Source organism: Antedon bifida, chromosome 11, assembly GCF_963402885.1.
Source record: "Antedon bifida chromosome 11, ecAntBifi1.1, whole genome shotgun sequence".
Taxonomy (NCBI): Eukaryota; Metazoa; Echinodermata; class Crinoidea; order Comatulida; family Antedonidae; genus Antedon; species Antedon bifida.
The window spans coordinates 12,529,883-12,542,567 of NC_136236.1; the positions used below are offsets into that span (position 1 = coordinate 12,529,883).

The window sequence follows — 12,685 nt, forward strand, 5'->3', positions numbered from 1 at the left end:
TGAATTCACAATCTCGCCTACTCTACTTGCGTTGTGTTCTATCTATTTGGCAATGTTGGACATAATTTCTTATTTGGATGACTTTGAATGATATAATCAATAATTTAATTTGGAAAGATACCCGGGTGTACATATAAAGAAAGGATGCGAATAGTTTGAAAGACGGAAATATTATCTTAAGACAGAGTCTGTAAGTATTGATATCAAGGCACTATAAATATCGCTCTTTTTATTTTCTTAATAAATCATACAGGATCAGCTCATGTTTTATGTGTTTATAAGATTATAATCATAATAGCACTAATAAGCGATTTGGTATCTTTTCTTTAAAAAACCTTTTGTCGCATCCTTGTACAAAACAATAACACAATAAAAATATAAAATCAAATATGTTCTTCATTGTTTGGTTAATAATTAATATGCTTAGTTATTATATTGTCATTGTTTTTGTTCGTTTGTTTTGATATCAAAATATCTCTATTATATGGTCTGTTACGTTCGCACTGGTACAAAATTGTACATTTCATTTCGTAAGGAAGGTTCATTTATAGAGGTTTAGCTCTTTTAAGGTAAGGTTCATGTATAGAGGTATAGCTCTTTTAAGGGATCGGAAGGTTCACGTATAGAGGTTTAGCTCTTTTATGGGAAGGTTCATGTATAGAGGTATAGCTCTTTTATGGGAAGGTTCATGTATAGAGGTTTAGCTCTTTTATGGGAAGGTTCATGTATAGAGGTTTAGCTCTTTTAAGGGAAGGTTCATGTATAGAGGTATAGCTCTTTTAAGGGAAGGTTCATGTATAGAGGTTTAGCTCTTTTAAGGTAAGGTTCATGTATAGAGGTATAGCTCTTTTAAGGGAAGGTTCACGTATAGAGGTTTAGCTCTTTTATGGGAAGGTTCATGTATAGAGGTTTAGCTCTTTTAAGGGAAGGTTCATGTATAGAGGTTTAGCTCTTTTATGGGAAGGTTCATGTATAGAGGTTTAGCTCTTTTATGGGAAGGTTCATGTATAGAGATATAGCTCTTTAAGGGAAGGTTCACGTATAGAGGTATAGCTCTTTTAAGTTAAGGTTCATGTATAGAGGTATAGCTCTTTTAAGGTAAGGTTCATGTATAGAGGTATAGCTCTTTTAAGATAAGGTTCATGTATAGAGGTATAGCTCTTTTAAGGTAAGACTGATTACAAAAGAATAGCTCAATTAAGAACAATAGTGGACGTCCATTCGTAATTGAACGAACTTCTTCTAATTAAGAGAGAACAGAATGAGTTTGCTATGTTTTTCCTTGATCTGTCTTAATGAAGAGCGATTGTCTCTTTACAATATTTCAATGTATTTTATTTTCCTGAAAGGATGGTAATAGGCTTGTATGAATCAGTCTTTTGTCATTGCTATGATTGTGAAGGAAAGACATCAATTGTAATTAGTAAACGCATCACGAATTGTACGCGCATTAATATATGCGTGCTTCCCGTAATCAGCATACATTTACATGGATTTAACATCAACATACTTGTAAATTATGATGTTAATGCTACATGTTTCCATACATTACAAGAATGTTGATGGTTAAATTACACGATTTCAGTAGACAACGGTCGACAAGGTAATTAGATTGTGCAAGTTTCTCCATCAACAAGCGCGCTATTATATCATTAATCAGACGCTTTGTTTAGAAACAAGCAGACAACAGATTTTATAGCTCACCAGAAATGTACACAAATGTCTTCTATTTCATGCATATTTCATTCGTTAACTTGTTTGTCGCTTTCTATCTTTTCTATTCCATCCGTTCATCCGTTCTTTTCCATTCAATCATGCATTCCATACCTTTATTTTGGTTCTGTGTATTCCATATTATTCATAACTACCCATCTATCCATTAACCCCCCTCAATTCCATTATTCCGTCAATTTCATCTCTTGTTTCTGTACATGCTTTCAATATTATTACTGTTATCCATCCACTATTTGTCTGTTTCACCTTTAAAATAGTTTCATCGACCGGGCACATAATTAATACTGGATACGTTCAAAAATTCTCTTAGAATTAATTAATCATTAAGGCAAATTTGATCGACTAATACTCCTCGGAAGTTGATTAAATGCGAGTAATTTAGAATTAAAAGAGACTTTTATGTCGACTAGAGATTTAAGACCGTCAATACATAGTTAATTTTTTACATATTGTTGTAACATGAACTGTTGAAACATTAACAACTTAAGCTCTGTTTACACTATCAAACTAGTGTGATGTGGCCAAACATGGTAGTAATATGCTCAAATGTGGTAGTGATATGACATCATCATGTCCATATATGGGCACATCACATTTGTTGTGGCATAAAGTTTGATAGTGTAGACAGAGCTTTAAATCTCTTAAATACATTTTCCGGCACGTTTTTTTAATGCTGTATAGGCAAGATACTTTACTTACGTTTGTCTCTATTCACCCAGGTGTATAAATGGGAACCCGGTTAGATCATATCAAGACACAACTTTGCGCTGATTACTAGCTGCATTATGGGAGTATGTTTCCATACGTGCTTGATCCCAAAAAATGACTGGGGTAATAATGTTTAGCGCTTAGAGGTTTCACAACATTAGGCAGTATATAAATCCAGGATATTATTATTATTATAACAATGTCTCTTTAAATGATATGCAATCAAGACAAGATAATTAAACACCCCTTTAAATGAATAGAACACTCCAAGGTGGTATTGTTATGTAATGGGCATCATCATTAGGCAGCAGCAAAACAGCACAGATTCTCTAACAACATTCAATAATAATAATGATGGCCGCGACGACAAGTGCAGATTGCAATATTAACAGATTTTCCGTGAGAGGTGAGTGGAGTTCATTGTTGTACTGAGTATACTAATCTCCTCGGGGGATACATTTGACATTTTCCGTTATTTGCCAGTTAGCAGGAAAGCAATTGTGTTTGCAACATAACGTACATCATGTTAATTTATAAAACATTGTGAGACAGACACAAAAAAAGAGGGAAACAAGATTAGATGGAGAGTAGATGAAGTTCAAGGAATTTAATCACCGTGTGCAGAGAACCTCATAATTATGTTTCTCTGTCTGTCAATGTCTTATTCCTCATCATCATCGTGTCCTTTTCTTTCTTTCATCGTGTATTTTTCTTTCTCTCTCATAGTTACTTCTTCCTTTTCTTCATCATCATTCTTCTTCCTCCTTCATCATTTCTTCTTGTTAACATTTCCCTTCCCTTGTCCTCCTTTCTTCTCGGACGTGGTCAAACGTACGCTTGATTCAATGGACATCCTTTCTCTTGTGGTCAGCATCTTTTTTGACCTTTTACAATTTATAATCCAGAATGGTGCGTAGTTCGTCGCGCGGCACATCGACATGTGCGTATTCGCCGCGCGGCACATCGGCATGTGCGTATTCGCCGCGCAGCACATCGGCATGTGTGTATTCGCCGCGCGGCACATCGGCATACATTGCTATTTAAACTGAATTCAGAATTAATGACGTCCTTGTCCATAAAATCTCTCGATAATCTAAAACTCAGGAATTTATTTTAATACAGTCTATAATATCATACATACAGCTAGATATGCATTCATTTAGCATCGACAAATTATGACGAATTTTACACGCACGACGTTTAAAATGCCTTTGTACGCGTGCGCACGTGACGTAATCAATGAATTAAATACCCAAAATATGTGCTGCAAATTAGTTGACCAAATTGTATCTGAAGAATTGAAATGATTTCTTATATCTCTTGATTTATTAAGAGACCGTGTTTTGTAGAATTAAGCGAACAGCGAATGTTAACAAAAAATCAATATTGTTGAGTTTTTAAAAGTTGAATGCGATGTTTATTTGAAATGTAAAATCATCTGGCAATTAATAAAACTCAATCCTGGTTGAGTGTAGTAATTCTGCCGGCTTTCATTTCCTTCACAGATATTACTTCAAGTAGGTATTTTGACATTTAATATAAAAGCTGTTGAGAGATATTCTCTCAGGTTACTTGTTACAAATAAACTTACATTAATATAGTGGATTGAACCTGATTAGATTTAAGAATCTGCAATTAAGATAAACAAAAATCTGTTGCATTTCATAATTTATGTGAACTAAATGAAACGAACAAAAAGAGAGTGGAGAAGTAGCTGCTGCAGTATTAAGGCAGGTAGTACGTATAGGCCTACCCCACTCTTCCTCTACCACCACCTCCTTCATCCAAAGTAGTACGTAGGCCTACCCACTCTTCCTCTAACACCACCTCCTTCATCCAAAGTAGTACGTATGCCTACCACACTCTTCCTCTAACACCACCTCCTTCATCCAAAGTAGTACGTAGGCCTACCCCACTCTTCCTCTAACACCACCTCCTTCATCCAAAGTAGTACGTATGCCTACCACACTCTTCCTCTAACACCACCTCCTTCATCCAAAGTAGTACGTAGGCCTACCCCACTCTTCCTCTAACACCACCTCCTTCATCTAAAGTAGTACGTAGGCCTACCCCACTCTTCCTCTAACACCACCTCCTTCATTCAAAGTAGTACGTAGGCCTACCCCACTCTTCCTCTAACGCCACCTCCTTCTTCTAAAGTAGTACGTAGGCCTACCCCACTCTTCCTCTAACACCACCTCCTTCATCCAAAGTAGTACGTAGGCCTACCCACTCTTCCTCTAACACCACCTCCTTCATCCAAAGTAGTACGTAGGCCTACCCCACTCTTCCTCTAACACCACCTCCTTCATCCAAAGTAGTACGTAGGCCTATCCCACTCTTCCTCTAACACCACCTCCTTCATTCAAAGTAGTACGTATGCCTACCCCACTCTTCCTCTAACACCACCTCCTTCATCCAAAGTAGTACGTAGGCCTATCCACTCTTCCTCTAACACCACCTCCTTCATCCAAAGTAGTACGTAGGCCTACCCCACTCTTCCTCTAACACCACCTCCTTCATTCAAAGTAGTACGTAGGCCTACCCACTCTTCCTCTAACACCACCTCCTTCATCCAAAGTAGTACGTAGGCCTACCCCACTCTTCCTCTAACACCACCTCCTTCATTCAAAGTAGTACGTAGGCCTATCCCACTCTTCCTTTAACACCACCTCCTTCATCCAAAGTAGTACGTAGGCCTACCCCACTCTTCCTCTAACACCACCTCCTTCATCCAAAGTAGTACGTATGCCTACCACACTCTTCCTCTAACACCACCTCCTTCATCCAAAGTAGTACGTATGCCTACCCCACTCTTCCTCTAACACCACCTCCTTCATCCAAAGTAGTACGTAGGCCTACCCCACTCTTCCTCTAACACCACCTCCTTCATCCAAAGTAGTACGTAGGCCTACCCCACTCTTCCTCTAACGCCACCTCCTTCATCCAAAGTAGTACGTAGGCCTACCCCACTCTTCCTCTAACACCACCTCCTTCATCCAAAGTAGTACGTATGCCTACCACACTCTTCCTCTAACACCACCTCCTTCATCCAAAGTAGTACGTAGGCCTACCCCACTCTTCCTCTAACACCACCTCCTTCATCCAAAGTAGTACGTAGGCCTACCCCACTCTTCCTCTAACACCACCTCCTTCATCTAAAGTAGTACGTAGGCCTATCCCACTCTTCCTCTAACACCACCTCCTTCATTCAAAGTAGTACGTAGGCCTACCACACTCTTCCTCTAACACCACCTCCTTCATCCAAAGTAGTACGTAGGCCTACCCCACTCTTCCTCTAACACCACCTCCTTCTTCTAAAGTAGTACGTAGGCCTACCCCACTCTTCCTTTAACGCCACCTCCTTCATCTAAAGTAGTACGTAGGCCTACCCCACTTTTCCTCTAACACCACCTCCTTCATCTAAAGTAGTACGTACGTAGGCCTACCCCACTCTTCCTTTAACGCCACCTCCTTCATCTAAAGTAGTACGTAGGCCTACCCCACTTTTCCTCTACCGCCACCTCCTTCATCCAAACCCTTCATGAGCTTAGATGTTTGTAAGAAGTTATTACGCCAATCAAAGATTGGTTTTCCACAATGACGCAACGCAACGCATGGACGTAAGCGCAACCCAAGGACGTATGCGCAACGCAAGGAAGTAAGCGCAACGCAATTAAGTCATTTGACCAATTACGAGACGATTCCCTCAGAAACATATATACACCTTGCAATAGTTATAATAGGCAGAGAATATTTCGATATGCTGCAGTGTTAAGTATTTATCTGTAAATGTTAATCTTTTAGTTTCTAAAAATCCTTTTTATAGCTATGCATACAGATTATTTATTGTCATAAAATTCGAAGTATAGAGAGAGACCTAATATGAAATCTGTCTTTAATATACACATATGACGTCACATAGCTCACACAAAGCAATCAATAGCTACTACTATCAGTGATATTTACAGTATTTTTATTACTTTTTTCAGTCACCTTGATAATATTTTTGAATCACTAAATTATAAAGTCTTTGTAGTAAATCTCGCATTGTGTTCTAGCTACAAAATGTAATTTATATATGATAGAACCCAGCCTTTGGGCGGGCGGGACACCCCTAATCAGAGGACACGTAGAACCCCTCCTTTGGGACACACACCCCATATTCAGAGGACATTAGACATGTATTATTTTTGTATTTACACATTTATTTTTCACAATTACCAATTACATTTACAATATTTAATAGTATACAAAAAGAAGCGAGTGCTTGTCAGTTTGGTAACCATTTAATAATGCATATAAATGTACGGTACACACATCCCAGACAACATTCAACAAAAATGGACACATAGAACCCATCTTTTGGGACACTTTCCCTCGAGACAACATTATGTTTTGTCACTACGGGCAGCCCCTTGACACCTCCTCTTACCCCTTCCCTTGATATATTTTGTTTTATTTATGTTACAATGTTTATACTTTATATTTGTGGGTAAATAAAAGAAAGAAAGAAAGAAAGAAGAAAATAAAAGGGATACTTTATTGGTTGCCGAATGTTTTCTATATCTGAATCGTGTCATCGCAAACTGTATTTATCTTGTCATCCATCTTCAGATGTCATCATCATCACTTCAATATCTCCGTTCTTAATTGATTGATTAATTGCCGCCAAGTTGCTTAGTTATTGTTTTATAATCTGCCCTTTAGTATCTTATGAAAGATGACACTACAGCTTTCAATTTCTACATCATCTACCTCGATCGTTATATCAACTTATTTTGGTCGTCGTCGATAGTTGATGAATAACTAAACTGATGTATCTTACAAACTCAATGTACTACTTCAATGTAATTCCTGTTCTATAGATTGCTTGCTGCGAAGATTTGAAAGATGTTGAAATCGTTTAAACGACCCGTTTGCCTAGGAGATGTATGCTGTTTGCTAAGAGGGGTCACTATACTCTGCTTTAAACTGACCATTGTTGAAGCTTTGCAACAAAACTCGTCAGGATTTACTACAAGTGAGTTGCCTTCATTATATTTATATTACAAATACGAAAATCTCAAAAAGATATTCTTCATGATGAATGCTGCCTCAAAAAAGTTATCACTTAAGCCTGCGTGGTTCCTACTAGAGACGCAAAGCAAGGACCTACGCGCAACGCAAGCCAGTGGACCAATGTTCGAATAATTTATCGGTTGTGATTGGTCAAATCACTTGAGCTTGGTTCCCACTAGGACGCAACGCAAGTACGTAGACGTAACGCAGGCGTGTTGACCAATGATAAGCGACAGTTTGAATAATCCATCGCGTGTGATTGGTCTACTCACTTACGTTGCGTTACGTCCTTGTGTTGCGTTTCTAGTGGGAACCAAGCATTACGTTGTGTTACGTCCTTGCGTTTCGTCTCTAGTGGGAACCAAGCTTAAGTGTGTATGTGCATTGACACCTGTCCTCGTTCTACCGTTCCTGTATGGAATGGTAATCGCAATGTAAAGTGGTTGATTATTTCAAACTTAAATATTAATTAGAACAAAAATATACTTTTAAAGGGGTACTCTGGGATAAAAAAAAGTGTTTCTTAAAGTGGGCGTCCTCCTATGAATAGCGGATGGTCGTAAGTGCTCCCCTCGTTCGTTCCAGAAAAATGTCCCTTCAATACCTGCTTTGTGTTCAGTTTTGAGTTCCCTATTTTCACATTGTATATGATTTATTAAGAATAATAAAAAAAGTCGTCTTATCAAAACATGACGATGTTTTCCAACGACACTTTACAGCGTGGGTGAAATATCTGTCTATTTACATTACAAATTAAATTGTCTCTAAAAAAGGAATTCTAAAATCAGAACTGCATTACTGAAATTGAAATCTAGAAATGAATAAATTGAATTTTTTATGAAAATAAAATGTGTAAATAACTCAGTTGCTTTTGTTTTGTATCATCAATCATACGCAGAAAGAATGATATTTGAATTTGTAAAAATCTTTCTTTTTCGTTAGTATTTGTAATAAAAACACATATATTCTACAATGTAAGTATTTTCGCTTACATTTACACTAATCTTTTAAAAGGTAAATCAATAAAATGTAGTTAAATCTACCTTTTAACATTTGTTTCCATTAAAATATATATATAATTTCTATAACACTTTTGTGTCATCATAAGTTGGAACATTCCATTATTGTTAAATGCAAATTCAAATGTTCACAGTATTACAGAGACACCCCTAAAGCCCGGCGCACACTAGAGCTTCCGACTGAGCCAACTGGCACGAGTAACACTTGCCTCACAGTGTGCGCCGGGGATTTCGTGAGGAATCGGCCACGCGTGCCGCTGAGGAAAATATCTATCGTGTTTAATATTTTTTGGCACGCGTGCCATTTTCCTCAAGTGTGCGCCGAACGTGAGCTTCCTGCTCACTAAAAAATTAAACTGCGCATGACATATTATGTTCTGATTTATTATGATATTTCAGCGCGTGCTGTATAGCGTAGTAAGTAATTATCCAATCAGAAAATCGCGTACTGAAGGCGTTTAGTGTGCGTCCGATAGAACGCGATCATAGTTTGCGGCAAATTTTTTAGTGAGCTAAGTGTTACTCGTGCCAGTTGGCTCAGCCGAAACCTCTAGTGTGCGCCGGGCTTAAACGGCGGGAACACTTTGTAGGGTCTCTGTCTCCTTGGTTTCCAATTGTTCGCAACGCAAGGACGCAAACGCACCAACAATAATTTGACCAATCACAACGAGGAGCACCCTAACTATCGCTTATGATTGGTCAATTCGATGGCGTTGCTCCTACGTCGTTGCGCGCGTCGCGTCCAAAAGTGGGAACCAATTAGCTTAAGGTTCTACTCTACATATTTCTTAGAAAAACTGATTTATTTTTGTTTATATTTCAGTGTGTAATTTTAGTGATGGTAGTGTGTATAGCTGTGAACATGGTGGTTTATGTGGACCTAACAAGACTTGTCATTGCCAAGCTGGTTACTATGGACACAGCTGCGAGGATCAAGGTAACATGCTCGCAGCCGCCCCTTCATTTGCCTAATACTATTATATATTTGCGTAAATAAAATATCATAGAATTTGTATCATTTAATTTTGGCCTATTTTAAAATATTTCAAAATATATAAATAATACACTTGAACATAAAGTTTGGTGGCGAGGTATACCAGGACCCAATTCTAGCGGATTTGCTCGTATGACCAAATTTGGAACGGGACTTATTGAATATGTAAATAAAATGCATTTTTTCTTCAATAATTACTTTCTTTTAACCCTCTAGTTGTCACAACCGTGATAGTTGTTTTGATTTGCGTAATGCCACCGATTTGTTGGACTGTACTCTGCATTTATGGATGTAAAAATTGTAAGTTACATGTTATTATGTATCCATATGGTTGAAATCAAATGTAGTGACGTCAGCAATTAATGTTTGTTAAAGGCCTATGCTTCACTCATACCTTTATTAATGTAATAAGTTGTACCTTAATTTATTATGTAATGGTTTATTTTTAAAGTGAAGATCGGAAATAAAAAGATTTTTTTTCCTTTTAAAAATAACGCAACTGAGTTGACCAATCACAACCGATACTTCGGATGATCCATGTCGTGATTGGTCAAATAATTGCGGCGCGCGTACGTACTTGCGTTGCCTCCTAGTAACAACCAAGCGTACTAAATGCGCTGTGACGATTTCTACTTTGGTTTTCAGGCTTAATATTTCAGGTTTATTTTGTCTCTACAAATTTACATCACTATACATTGACCTTTTATTAATATCATGTAGTGAATTTTATGTCAATTTTATATGATGGCATCTGATTTATCCATTTTACTTCGAAATGCCAACGTTCGTTTTGCATATTTCTTTAGCGTCATGCTTTCTCACAAATTCAATCATAGCATTTATCCGGTTAAAAACTAGGACTCTGTTCCTAAGCGTGCATTTCAATTTTCACATTAAATCTAAAGTTCTTTACGTTGCTGCCTATAAATTTAGCCTACTACTGATTTTAATGGTATGATATATTTCATTTTACCCATACGTCGTCGTCGTCAATTCATGTCGCGACGAACGTACACAAGATTTACACGGGGCGCCGTTTGGAATAAATATACTACATTGTCTGCTGGGTAGAATACATTCCTAGAAGAATATAACATATTCAATGCATCATACTGTACATTAATGAAATAATAATGTCCCAAATAGTTTTAACAACTAAATTATGATGTCTTTAACTATGCCCCGTAAGCGTAACTAAGGCGTGGTGTGTGTAAGCGTAACCAAGGCGTGGTGTGTGTAAGCGTAACCAAGGCGTGGTGTGTGTAAGCGTAACCAAGGCGTGGTGTGTGTAGGCGTAACTAAGGCGTGGTGTGTGTAATCTTTAATAATTTAATTATATAATTATCTTATATCTTAGATATGTGCTTTTTTTTTTGTACCGTGCTAATATTATGGGTGACGTCACAATCTTAAATGCACGGAAGACTACAAACGTACACTTCCGTTTCAAAATAAGATTATATGGTATTATACTATAACATTCAATCATGTTACTTCACTTGGATATAATATTTACTAAGTACGGAAGCCCGTTCGGGCCACTAGTTAAATATAGAATTAACTAGTGGCCTGAACGGGCTTCCGTAACTATGCCTCTTTGATCATCCAATATCTACAACATGGTATCACTTTACAATATTAGGAATGTTACATATAATATTTAAGTAGTCCAATATCAAGTAATGTAAATGTAACATTTTAATGTTATTTTAATGTTTGAATATACGACACGAATGTGACATAATGTGTATTTAAGCACATCCTCGCCGTCGTCGCAATTTAGTTTTTGTCATCTCGATGCTTTTTAAGTAATTGTGTCCACAATACGTCTGCTACTGTTGTGTCTTTAATCTGACATTTTTAATCGCGACAGCAGCCGTCTCTATAGGCATTCAGCGCCGTCTACTTTTAGACGTGATGTCAATTTCAAATTCAGCGACGTATCTCCTTCTTCTTCTCTAATCGTTACCCTATTATTCATATAACGTTTATGTTGTATGTCAGTTTTAAATTGTTGATAGTTTTTGCATGTTACCGTCTTCTTAAGTTGGCAGAATGAGATAAATGATACTCGTGTATGTCAATGTGTCACAGCCTCAGGATTATGTTTGTAAAACACATGTAATTTTATTCAACATGTATGCTAACGATTAAATGCGATTTTCATTTAATGCAGTTTTTTAGTCTATAATCTTTGTAGGATTTTTTTTTTTTCATATTTGAGATAAAATAAAGAGTTTTCTTTAAAATACTGACCGGTATAGACTAGAACACATCTTCTGAGACTAACCCTATTGGGACGAGCGCGCTCCGATTTTGACATATCAACTAACCAAATTAACTAACCAACCAAATTTCCATTGTACCGTGTTGTTTAAATGACAATAAATTATATCGTATCGCGTCCTACATATTTTTGACAGACTATTAATATTAAAAATAGCGCCGCCTTCCCGCCCCATGGATCCACTTCCCTTCGACAAGAAGCTTTAACAAATAATGTTTTCCATTTCAAACCTACAGACGACAGCAGCCAACGACAGCGGAACATGGACAGCGTTAGCAGGTCTTTCCACACAGACGACGAGTCAGTACCTGCTGGACTCACTGATCTACCACCATGCTACCATGACGTCACCAATCCATTACACTCACTCCGGTCGTTACAACTAGAGCATTGTGGGAATACTGACCATCCTCCGGCCTACGAAGAGGTCATGAAAGTATTTAGAAATATTAAAATTCAAGAAAATAGTAATAACGAAAGGTCAAAGGTTAATACATCAAGGATATCATTAGGCTCTAAAAATTCGGCATTTTCGTTTGAATTAGAAGATATTGACATGGCGGAAGAAGTTTAACCTATGACCTCATGTTATCCCAATTGTCTTCATATTTGCACCTTGGAATCGAATGGTGTTTTTTTTACTAGACCCTGTCCTGTTGTGTCCTGAGAATTCGTCATGACCGGACGCAAACCATGTTTGTTACACGTCCCTATACCTCTGCGTTTTTGATGTGTGGACGGGGTATATTTACGCGTCCTCCTATGCCTCTTGTGTTCTTGATGCGTGGACGGGGTATATTTACGCGTCCTCCTATACCTCTTGCGTTCTTGATGTGTGGACGGGGTATATTTACGCGTCCTCCTATGCCTCTTGCGTTCTTG

General features: G+C 37.7%; 1 protein-coding gene across 2 annotated transcripts; it reads left to right on the plus strand.

Moving 5' to 3' along the window:
* Positions 1-18: 18 nt before the first annotated feature.
* Positions 19-12,436, plus strand: LOC144856232 (uncharacterized). Of its 2 annotated transcripts, none has more exons than XM_078714181.1 (5): positions 19-190; positions 7,311-7,465; positions 9,346-9,459; positions 9,733-9,816; positions 12,040-12,436. In XM_078714181.1, the coding sequence occupies exons 2-5, from the start codon at positions 7,336-7,338 to the stop codon at positions 12,375-12,377; spliced, it is 666 nt and encodes a 221-aa protein (XP_078570307.1). In that variant the 5' UTR covers positions 19-190; positions 7,311-7,335; the 3' UTR covers positions 12,378-12,436. The 2 variants fall into 2 exon arrangements, with proteins under 2 accessions (XP_078570307.1, XP_078570308.1); XM_078714182.1 differs by lacking the exon at positions 19-190 and adding an exon at positions 2,807-2,848.
* The last annotated feature ends 249 nt before the right edge of the window (positions 12,437-12,685 follow it).